Source organism: Megachile rotundata, chromosome 6, assembly GCF_050947335.1.
Source record: "Megachile rotundata isolate GNS110a chromosome 6, iyMegRotu1, whole genome shotgun sequence".
Lineage (NCBI taxonomy): Eukaryota > Metazoa > Arthropoda > Insecta > Hymenoptera > Megachilidae > Megachile > Megachile rotundata.
This window is the reverse complement of record NC_134988.1, coordinates 9,438,542-9,449,297: the sequence shown is the minus strand read 5'-3', so window position 1 is coordinate 9,449,297 and position 10,756 is coordinate 9,438,542. Positions and strand designations below refer to the sequence as shown.

The window sequence follows — 10,756 nt, the reverse complement described above, 5'->3', positions numbered from 1 at the left end:
AGTTGGATATTAGGTACATTTTGTTAACAGCATTCTGTTCTATTTTTTAGCAATAACTAGTTATAACTCAAAATGTTGTGACTATTTTGTATTCAATGGTATTTGACTATACAAATTATAATTGGACTTGAACTTCAAATTGAAATGTATTAAATGTTCAAGCAAGATTGAACTGTAAGTGCACATTGGGTACATTTAGTAAGGGAGAATTTTTTATATGTATCTACTCCATTTTCTAGTAATACTTAGTTAGAATTCAACCATTTCTGTTCAATGTGTTTTATATGTACACCAAAACTACATTTTGAATTAGTTTAATAATTATTACTTCTATAATAGTTTAATGTAAATGATTTGACTATTAAATATTTGTACATTGTTTTTGAAGTTAAAGAATTTATTATTATTATTAATTACTATCATTAATATTAATACTTATAATAATTACGAAATTAATTATACTAAAACTTATGTTAAAGCTATATCTTCATTATATACATTGAATTTTGTTAATATTTTTAATTATATTTTTTTAAATAATTTTACTGTAATATGCATAAAGAATATTATTAGTAAAAAAAAAAATTTGTAAGTTGATTCTCGTATGTTCAAAATTAAACAAAAGTTAGACAATTATTTTATATAAATAATTGTAGAATAATTAAAATTTTCAATGACTTAAATTATAACTGAACTCACTCGTCTACTAGTCTTATCAGTCACGACATTTCAGTGTGTATTACTATTTGCAAACATTCCTTTCTACTATATTTGATAAGAAATGCGATAATTAAGTTCAAAGTAACATTAATATTTCAAAAAGTCTGTGTACTTTTACCTCTTTTACTATTTCTGAGTTTCTTCATATATTTTATTCTCATTAAAATTTTTTTACGAATATTTCATTAATTAAATAATTTGAGTTTATTTATTAAGTTTACATATTTGTTCTTTTATATGGGAGCATTCTTATATAAAGAGTGCAATATACAATTTCATTCGATAGAATAATATTTTCATTAATATTGGCTACATATGCAATAAAATCGAATTGTTAATATTAAAGATACATTTTTCGAACAGCACAAAAATTGCACTGTAAGAAAACAAGCAACATAGGATGTTGATAATATTTTTTCTAGATGGCGTTGCTTTAAACTTCTGATCTCTGTCTTTTCAAATATAATTTATATTTTTTATGTAGATCAGTTCTTCAAAATATTTTATATAACAATTACAATACATCTGATGTGATTCTATCATTACAATTAGTATTTTTAACTGTATATTAGTATTATTCTGTAAATTTTATAACTATCATTTGGAACTAAAATGTTCCAAAAAGAGTAAAATGTCATATTTGACAAAATTTGAAGATTATCAACAATATTCAAAATACGACTATTTATATCCACTCACATTATAGAATATTTACATACATTATATAAAATTGAAAATTTTTATTGAAAAAAAATTAAAAAAAATGTAATTTATTTTTCCCGAAACTACCCCTTACAACACACCACAAATCCATCATAAAATCCATTATAAACTTGACAAATAAAAAAAGAACAAATTTAATTGATGGTATAATAACGATCCAAAAAAAATTAATCTTTATTTTTGTACACTTCCTTACTTTTACAAATTATTATACATTTGTACGCTAGAAGCTAAAGATAGACAATAAAGTCTTAACAACAACAATTGTAAGCTAAAATTGACACTAGTATATTGTGCCATTGATTAAAATATCGTCGTCTATTTGATTCTTTTTCAAGAATCGTGTTATGGCGGTGGATCGGACGTTACTAACCTCTGTTGTGAAATATCAATCCGAAGTCTTTCTTACTGTTACTGACCTTGAAACAAAAACTACTGCGAAATTGTTCAAACAGAATAATCGCGATTATGTTACTCTATACCATTTAACGGCGGATTGGAGGACATCGACATGTGGTTGTTGTGATTCTGTTGATGGCTCGGGACGTGCGTTATTTTCGAAACAGTTGGACGACCAGCCAGAAAAGCAGCAAATTGTTCCTACAAAAAAATAAAAAAAATAATAAGAAAAAAAATATACTGATCGAATTGAGTAACCTCCTCCTTTTTCGAAGTCGGTTAAAAAGAGGATCGTTATAGAGCAATATAGAGGATGAATCATTAGATTGATAAGAAATAAATGGCCGAGTTAAAGATGGTTGATGACGTCATATTACTATCATAAAAATTTATCATGGAGAGCAGTGAAATAATTTTTTCAAACTTTATCATTTTTACAGACTACTTCAAGAAAATCGTTCAATATAAACACTACTATAATTCAAAATAATTCTTTCATCAATTTGATCATTTATATAAACACTTTGAAATGGACTGCATATGTAACATTGAAACAAATTCAAACAAATTGGAATAAATCTTACAAAGGAATATTTGTAGAATTAATACTGTCGTAATAGTTTTAGAGTCAATTGTTTTTATTGTTTAAGAAGAATTATATAAAGTTATTACGTACCAATAAATTATTCATGGTTGCATTGATCCTTTGTATGGCTGAACGTATCACTGAAATCTGTTGTTTTGCAGCATCCTTCTTGCCAATGATAGGCATCATCTTTAAAAAAATAAGAAATGACATAAATATATATGTCTAAGGTTTTCTGTGAACTTTGATATTGATGTAGGTTAACTGTATTCAACATGCAAAAGTGTAACATGGTGTAATATGAAACATTACAATATTTCAATAAATAAGTAACAAATAAGTAACACAATCAGTGACCATGTAAAATATTTCGTTATGAACAAAAAACAATCCTACTGACGCTTGACCTTGAATAGTTGTAAGCATATAGCTATAGTAAAACAATTTTTAAGTTAGTCTTATCATAGTTTTCTAAACCTTAATCTGAGATGTTATGAATCAATGTAACATAGTACAATATTAATCTTAATAAAATTGAAAAATTTTTATGAATTTCATACTGTTATCAAAGCTGACTGAAAAAAATAATAATCGATCGTTCTTATCAACAGAGATAAACAACATTAACAAATTATATTAGAGATATTAATCTCTTCTGTTCTCGAAATTAATCTTACATTAAACTTGTGATATGTATTTAATTTAGTTTGAACTAAAAATGTTAACTTCATGTGGTACCTCTCCACCACTTCAACGTCACAATACAAACATTAAAAATGTTCGTAAATTAATTCAGAATGAAAGTACATTAATACAGTGTTACACAACATGCACCACATGTTAATTACAACTTTAATGAACTAATAATTCTATAAGACATCAGTGGTTTTGTTCTTCCGAATTGCAAAGTAGTTAACTGTCTACCATCGCTTTTTTCCTTCCGTAGAAAGTAGAACAAAATTAAAGATCTCTCCACGTTTTGTATTTTTGTACGAGTGAAGACGTTAACCTGTAAAGTAGCGTCTGCAACCGCGAGCAGTTGATGTGAAAGTTTCATGAGAATTCTGCCAACATCGCGAGGAGTTCTTGCTGCTAACGCTGTTGTTCCATTGACCAGATGAACGATGCGACGTGCAGATTCGCGAGTTAATAAGACCAGTAATTGTTCCAAAGTAGCTGGTCGAGCTTGGTTCTCCGGTTCGGGTAAACTTAACGTTGCCCATAGTTCCTTTGCCTTTTTGTACGCTAATTTTGGATCTGTTGCTAGCTATAACATCATTGTTCCATTAGTTTTGTGAAAATCGTGTGACAATTAAGTTACAGATTTTTTAATTTTTGTATTTTTATATTGCATGCGACGCACTGATTATTCGATTAACGGGAATAAAGCAGTTTATCAAAGTTAGACTTCAAAGTTAGATGTTAGACTATAAAGTTACGCTTCATGTTTCAAAAAACTTTCAGTTTTCATGATAGAAAACACTATAATCCTTGTTCTACGTTAACAAGTCTTACAAGTAGAGTTTAGTTCTTTTCTTATTAAATATTTTTAAATTAACTAAAACTAGCATGTAAATATTCAGAATAAAACTATAAATGTGGTTATTATAGAGTTGCTCTTAAAAATTTGTAATGAAAAAGTACTTATAAATAATGCGTCAATTATTTCGACGATTTAATACTCGCGGTAATTTATGCGCATGTGCAGTACGTGTTTCCCACTTCGAACGCCATATTGCTTTTCTGACTTCATTCGAATTACATTCTCTTTCCTGCGTTTGATTCAGACTTGATTGATCAATATATGAAATAATAAATAAAGATACTTACTAGTTCTACCACGTATAAAAGTACATGAATGCATTCTGTTCCCTGTTCTTTAAGCGCTCGAGCCTCCGCCAAAGTACGACGCGTCAATCGTTTCTGCAGTTTTCTAGAAAGCCTGGCGCCATGTTTAATCGTTCGTGTAGTTTTGCTCACTGATTCAGAAGGAGTAATCTCTGAATAGTAATGTCAGGCGATTACTTACTATATTAAACATTCTTCATAAAAAATTTAATTCGTATTTTTAAGGGATTTACCTTCTTTGTCAGTTGGATCAGCAGGCAAATAATGATCAACGTATTTATCCGCGACAGTCAAAGCACCGTCCAAAGTGTCGGCTGCAACGCTTGCAGCTTGACTTCCTATTTGCTTCACGCTTCCGGCGCGCATTAAAACTGGCCTCACGATTTTGTTGTTCACGTATGCTCGTGCGTTGCAGTACATCTGAATAATACAACGTATACGTTACTTTTATTGTAAAGAGACAATTTAATTATTAGTAATTTACATATATATTAGTGTGCACTGTATGCTTTCTTGTGTAATTGACACTTAGAAATGGCGATATAGGAGGAGTCTCTCAGTAGACTCACAGTACTGAATATTTATCAAGTGAATGAAGTAATTAAAAATAATATGGATAACATAAGATTTGAATATTTATATTATCTACATGTATATATGTATGTATTTCAATAAATAGTATGTTTGTATTTTATCAAAATGGCGGACATTATTTTTAAACGAACATTTCAATATATTAGTATATGACTGTTTTATCATTAAAATATTCTTCAAGGACCTTATATTGTTGTTTTTTTATACAAAATCATACTTTGTTCAGTATTATATGTACATGGACTTACAAGATGTGGAGGAAGGTGTATGGCTGGCACTCTCTGTTCAACGATATCGATACCTTTGCAAAGCAATTGATCAATCGTCGTAATTGGCCCATTCAAAGCATAAATTGCAGGTTTGGCGGATGCTGTCGCAATAGCCAGTGATTGTTCAGCAGTGCATAAACTCCAGCTCATTAGATAATTCGAACGCTGAATAATAAAATTACTATTAATACAAATGTTTAGTTATTAGATCTGTACATAGTTAATACTTTAATTAATTTAATTAAGTAAGAATTGTTAAATATTATATACAAAATTTGCAGGGATATTTTAATACTTTAATTAATTTAATTAAGTAAGAACTGTTAAATATTATATACAAAATTTGCAGAGATGTTTTACTTTTTATATTTTGGAAAGATGTAGGTAGTTAGTGTTTCATTGAGTATAAAGATGGCGTTTCACGGAAGTAAACGAATGAAAGATGAGAGAAAGTAACCTTAAAATGGACTTTCTAGTTATTAATTATTTTAGTTACCTACCTTTATTCTATCGTACACGCTTCCAGCAATGTGTATACTATTTTCGACGATCGGAAGGCTTGTGATCCTTATGACGGATTCGAAATACAGCAAATCGGAATGCCGTCTTTTTACGTTTGTCCGCGCCATTTGCGAATTCGCCTCTGAAAGAAATCCAATATTATTTATTAATTTAAAGAAGGACTATTTTGGTAAGGATACGGCTTTTTGAAAATAGTAAGGATATAAAGCAATGATGAACTATTATTAATTTAATATTTTAGTAGTCTACTATTTTACTATTTTATTATTTTACTATTTTACCAGTGGTGTGTTTTACCATTTTGATAGATCAGTATTTTACTTTGTGTTTGTTCTACTATTTTACCATTTTACCTTTTTATCATTTTATCATTTTGTTAGATTAGTATTTTACTTCTTGTTGTTTTACTATTTTACCATTTTACCATTTTACCATTTCATCATTTTAATATTTTATTATTTTATTAGTTTACTATTTTACTTTTTTGCTGTCCTACTATTTTACCATTTTACCATTTTACCATTTCATCATTTTAATATTTTATTATTTTATTAGTTTACTATTTTACTTTTTTGCTGTCCTACTATTTTACCATTTTACTATTTCATCATTTTACTAATTTATCATTTTATTACTTTACTATTTTGCTTCTTGCTGTTCTATTATTTTACCATTTTACCATTCCATCATTTTACTATTTCATTACTTTATTGGCCTACTATTTTACTTCTTGCAGTTCTACTATTTTAACATTATACCATTTCATCATTTTACTATTTCATTATTTGATTAGTACATTATTTTACTTTTTGTTCTTCAATTACTTTACCATCTTATTTTACTACGTTACTATGCTACAATGCTCCCATTGAATTTCATAATAGCGCTATTATATCATTTGCTTATTTCATCATATTACTATAACGTTCTATTATTTTATTATTCCATTAAATATTTTTATTATACATCTTAGTGTTTCATACCAAATATGATTCTGAATTTACTTTTCTTATGAAACCAACAATTATAATTGGAATAATAATTAAACAATTGCAATAATTCATAACTGTACGAAACATCTGTAGAATTTGTCTAACGAATTTCAAGCCTCAACACAAAAGCACCCGTTAATCAAAGGAAATGAATTATATAGCAACCGATAAGAAAGGTCACCTTAAACTTCTCGGTAACCACCGAAATTACTTTCCTCAAAAAAAAATTCAAATACACCTCACATAAAATTCAAACCCCAACAAAATCACTTACAACTACAAAATTCAATTACAGCTACAAAAATCAAACAAACAAAAATCATCAAAAGCAGTTTATTGTTAACTTCGAAATTATCACCGCAAAATTTCGAATCCAATGTTGACAACCTGACGTCAGGCGTTTTAAGTTTGCCACGATAAGGCCATTTTAAACACAGGTCGATACCCCTATGCTTATCACTGTTATCGAAGCACCGCAAACTTCAAATTGTTGCAATCTAATTAAACGTTCTCGAAAAAAAAGACAGCTTCGTAATTTCGAAAAATGAAGTTCTTCTCAAAAAAAGAAGTTATTTAACTTCGCGTTAATCACGGCTCGAGTAATTGAACGAGCAGTCGAAAAAGTAAAATGGTGTACAGAGAGGAATCTGTCGAACGTGAAAATTTGAAGTTGAAGGATTAACTTGGTCGAGTGGTTGTTCGCTTACCTTTACCTTTTCGATTATCGACGTTTGACGAAGCCGTGGTTGTTATTGTTTTAGTGCAAATTATATAACGAAATGTAGAAGGACGCGAAGACAGATGGAACAACAGGGAACTAGTCGGTGTTTCGTCGAAGAACACGCTGTAAACTGCACGTCGTGGTCTGCGAAACGGTATCTCATCGGCTTGACCTATGACACGTTGATTATACAGGCGCGGCAATCATAATGCTTTGCGAATCAAACTTTTCTCGGCTTTCGTTCCGAACTTTTGATCGGCATCGTCAGCTGAGCAAATTTTTCTCGAGCGTGGCGCTCCTTGGCAACTTTGATATCTGCCGGGTTAGGGGATTTGAGGTTTTCGAGTTTCGCCGGCCGGAAATAGGGACTTTAGGGATTTTTGCTGAAGTTCAAATTTTGGAGCTTGAGTATGTAGAAATATGGGGATTTTAACATTTGAAAATTTGGAATTATTACAAAATTGAGTAATTGAAGGATTATGAAATTGGGGAATTAAAGAATTGAAGAATTGTATAACTGAAGAATTCAATTGAATAATTGAAAAACTGAAGAATTGAAGTACTGAAAAATGGATAATTGAATAAATGAAGAATTGAATAATTGAATGATTGAGTAATTGAGTAATTGAAAAATTGAATAATTGAAAAACTGAGGAATTGTAGAACTGAAAAATTGAATACCTGAGTAATTGAAACATTGAAGATTTGAAGGATTGAAGACTTGAGAGATTGAAAAATTGAAAAATGGAAAAATTGAAAGATTGAAAAATGGAAAAATTGAAAAATTAAAAAATTGAAAAATTGAAAAATGGAAAAATGGAAAAATGGAAAAATGGAAAAATTGAAAAATTAAAAAATTAAAAAATTGAAAGATTGAAAAATTGAAAAATTGCGAAATTACGAAATTGAAAAATGGAAAAACTTTCAAATATAATAATCTCAAGTTTAATGATTTAAAATTTGAATAACTTCAGCGAACTTTTAAACGAAAAAAATTAAAAATGAATATCTAGCAACAAAAATGCCTTCAAGTGTTAAGGGTTAATATCCCTACGAAAATTGCAATTCCATCATCTCTTTATTTATCATTAAATCTCGATTATTTTATACTTTATTACAGATTTCATTTATTCAAAATAAACAATACAATTCAATTATTACAATAATCAATCAATATATAATTAAGAAGTGAATAATTTATTATATTCGCCACCCCAATCGTAGATGACTTGTGCACTGATTAAATCCGTCGATCCAATAACATTTTTAGTAACCATTTTCCACGATCATCTTCTATGACGGTAAACAGCGGAAACGTGAGATAATTTATCAACTTGGTTTATGGCGTCGAATCATTTTTATGTAATACAATTTATTGTACTCTATTCGTGTTATGGTATTTTCCATTCCGTCTTCGTGTTCTTCATACGATCTTCGCAAGACGAACACGCGGAGACAATGAAATTTTCTGGTAGCAACGAAGTTATAGACCTACACTTAATAATAGCCTTAGAAAATTTATAATGGAAAAAGAAACTACGCGGAAAACTCGAAATTATCGCCAGCAGACGTTGTTAATTGCTATACAAAGTCCACCACTTCGAACATTCACTGGAGTGTATTATGGGATGATGGTATGATAATCGGTTGGGTGAGTGTGAACAAAAATACGTCTTATTACTTTTCTATTTAACATGGTTTTTGGGGAAAGGTGGTCAGGATGAAAAATTATTCGAAATTTCTTTTTGTAGTGACAAAGAGAGGAATAGTATTGAATAAATAGTATTGAGATTTTTAATGCGTTTATTTATGTGCAATTTTGTTGATTACAGAGTATTAAATATCTAGTATGATTGATACTTTATCTAAGTACCTTGAAAAATAATATTTCAATAAATTATAATTAATCAACAAAATGTTGCAATGTATTTGTCGCTTCTCTTTATGGTAAAATAAATAAAGAAATTAATGATGTTTCCTTTTGTGATGGGTTTATTTATGTGCAATTTTGTTGATTACTAAGTATTAAATATCTAGCATGATTGATACTCTAGCTTAGACATTTAATATCTTGAGAAATAATATTTCAATAAATTATAATTAATCAACGAAATGTTGTAACATATTGGTAGCGTTTCTTTATGGTAAAATAAATAAAAGAAATTAATAATTTTTTTCCTTTTATGATGGGTTTATTTATGAACTATTATATTTACTATTGAATATTAAATATATTTTAGCATGATACTCTAACTTTTCGAATGTATTTAATACAGTATAACTAATCAACGTTGTAAAGTATTTGTAGCTTCTCTTCATAGTAGCATAAATATAGAAATTAATAATATTTCCATTTATAATGGGTTTATTTATAAAAAACTATGTTCATTATTCAATATTAAAGATATTCTAGTATGATTTATACTCTTAAACATTTAATAAATTAAAATTATACATCAACGAAGCCTGAAGAAGTGTTTGAATATAATTTCGCGCCATTCAAAGCGGCGCCATATTGGCAGTTAACTTAATTCCGCTCTAATTGCAACCTTGCTAATATTTTACATTATATTAGCGTAAAACACTGTAAAGTTAATGTAAAAAATATTTATATTTGTAATAAAAATCATGTACAATAACAAAAGAAAAGAACAGAAACATTAATTTTTTGGTAATTTTTCGAACGATAGGTATTTCGATGGATCGCAGATATATTAACATTAAAAAGCATTTTAAAAATGAGCTCATTGAAGATAGATTAAAAGTATCACATAATTCAAAGAAACAGTTACATTTTACCCAAAAAAATATAATCTTGATAAGAAGATATAGTTGGTAATTAATAGGATTACTCATAAATAAGTTAATTACATCGTTCATTTTTTATGTAGTTCGAAATAAGAAATGTTTCGAAAACATTCTCACGCCACATTTTTGATAATTTATTTTATCTGGGTAAAATTAACCTACCACTGAGAACATTTATAAATTGCTATTGTCAATTATTATTTCGTAAATATTAATTACATTGAATTTTATGAAATTTATATATATTAGATTTCTGCACCCACTAATTCTCCATATATTGCATTTCTAACTTACCAAAAATGTAAAAGATCTCGAAATATAAAAACTTTACAAAGAAAACAAATATGGCTGTCAAAGGATACTTTTTTTGCAAGAGAACAAGACAACACTACTTAATTTTTAATTTAAATTTAAAAATTGAATGATTAATTGACTAAATATTGCTCACAAATAGAAAAGTAGAGAAAGTAGAGGAAATATACTAACTCAATAAGACAGATAGATGTTATGGTGCAGCAGATTAGATATTCGTTTTAACATTCAATACTGATTTCTATTCTATACAGCTGTCCGG

At 28.4% G+C, this 10,756-nt stretch overlaps 1 protein-coding gene and 1 long non-coding RNA gene across 10 annotated transcripts; one reads left to right on the top strand and one right to left on the bottom strand.

The window, feature by feature from the left end:
- Positions 1 to 1,576: 1,576 nt before the first annotated feature.
- Positions 1,577 to 7,516, bottom strand: Lsd-1 (lipid storage droplet-1). Of its 9 annotated transcripts, none has more exons than XR_013038477.1 (10): positions 7,361 to 7,516; positions 5,640 to 5,782; positions 5,119 to 5,304; positions 4,510 to 4,696; positions 4,259 to 4,428; positions 4,111 to 4,200; positions 3,353 to 3,695; positions 2,519 to 2,617; positions 1,926 to 2,043; positions 1,577 to 1,862 (listed from the first exon to the last, which is right to left on the bottom strand). XR_013038477.1 is itself a non-coding variant. In XM_076532790.1 (10 exons), exons 2-10 carry the CDS (start codon positions 5,766 to 5,768, stop codon positions 1,832 to 1,834), a joined length of 1,263 nt encoding a protein of 420 aa, XP_076388905.1. In that variant the 5' UTR covers positions 5,769 to 5,782; positions 7,361 to 7,515; the 3' UTR covers positions 1,577 to 1,831. The 9 variants fall into 9 exon arrangements, 7 of the variants coding, with proteins under 7 accessions (XP_076388905.1, XP_076388908.1, XP_076388906.1 ...); XM_076532790.1 differs by having other exon boundaries at positions 1,577 to 1,857; positions 3,438 to 3,695; positions 7,361 to 7,515; XM_076532793.1 differs by having other exon boundaries at positions 3,438 to 3,695; positions 7,361 to 7,514.
- Positions 7,517 to 7,787: 271 nt separating this feature from the next.
- LOC143264641 (uncharacterized) lies at positions 7,788 to 9,545 on the top strand. The gene is made up of 2 exons (XR_013038486.1): positions 7,788 to 9,025; positions 9,126 to 9,545. It is a non-coding gene; the product is annotated as an uncharacterized LOC143264641 (long non-coding RNA).
- Positions 9,546 to 10,756: the final 1,211 nt, after the last annotated feature.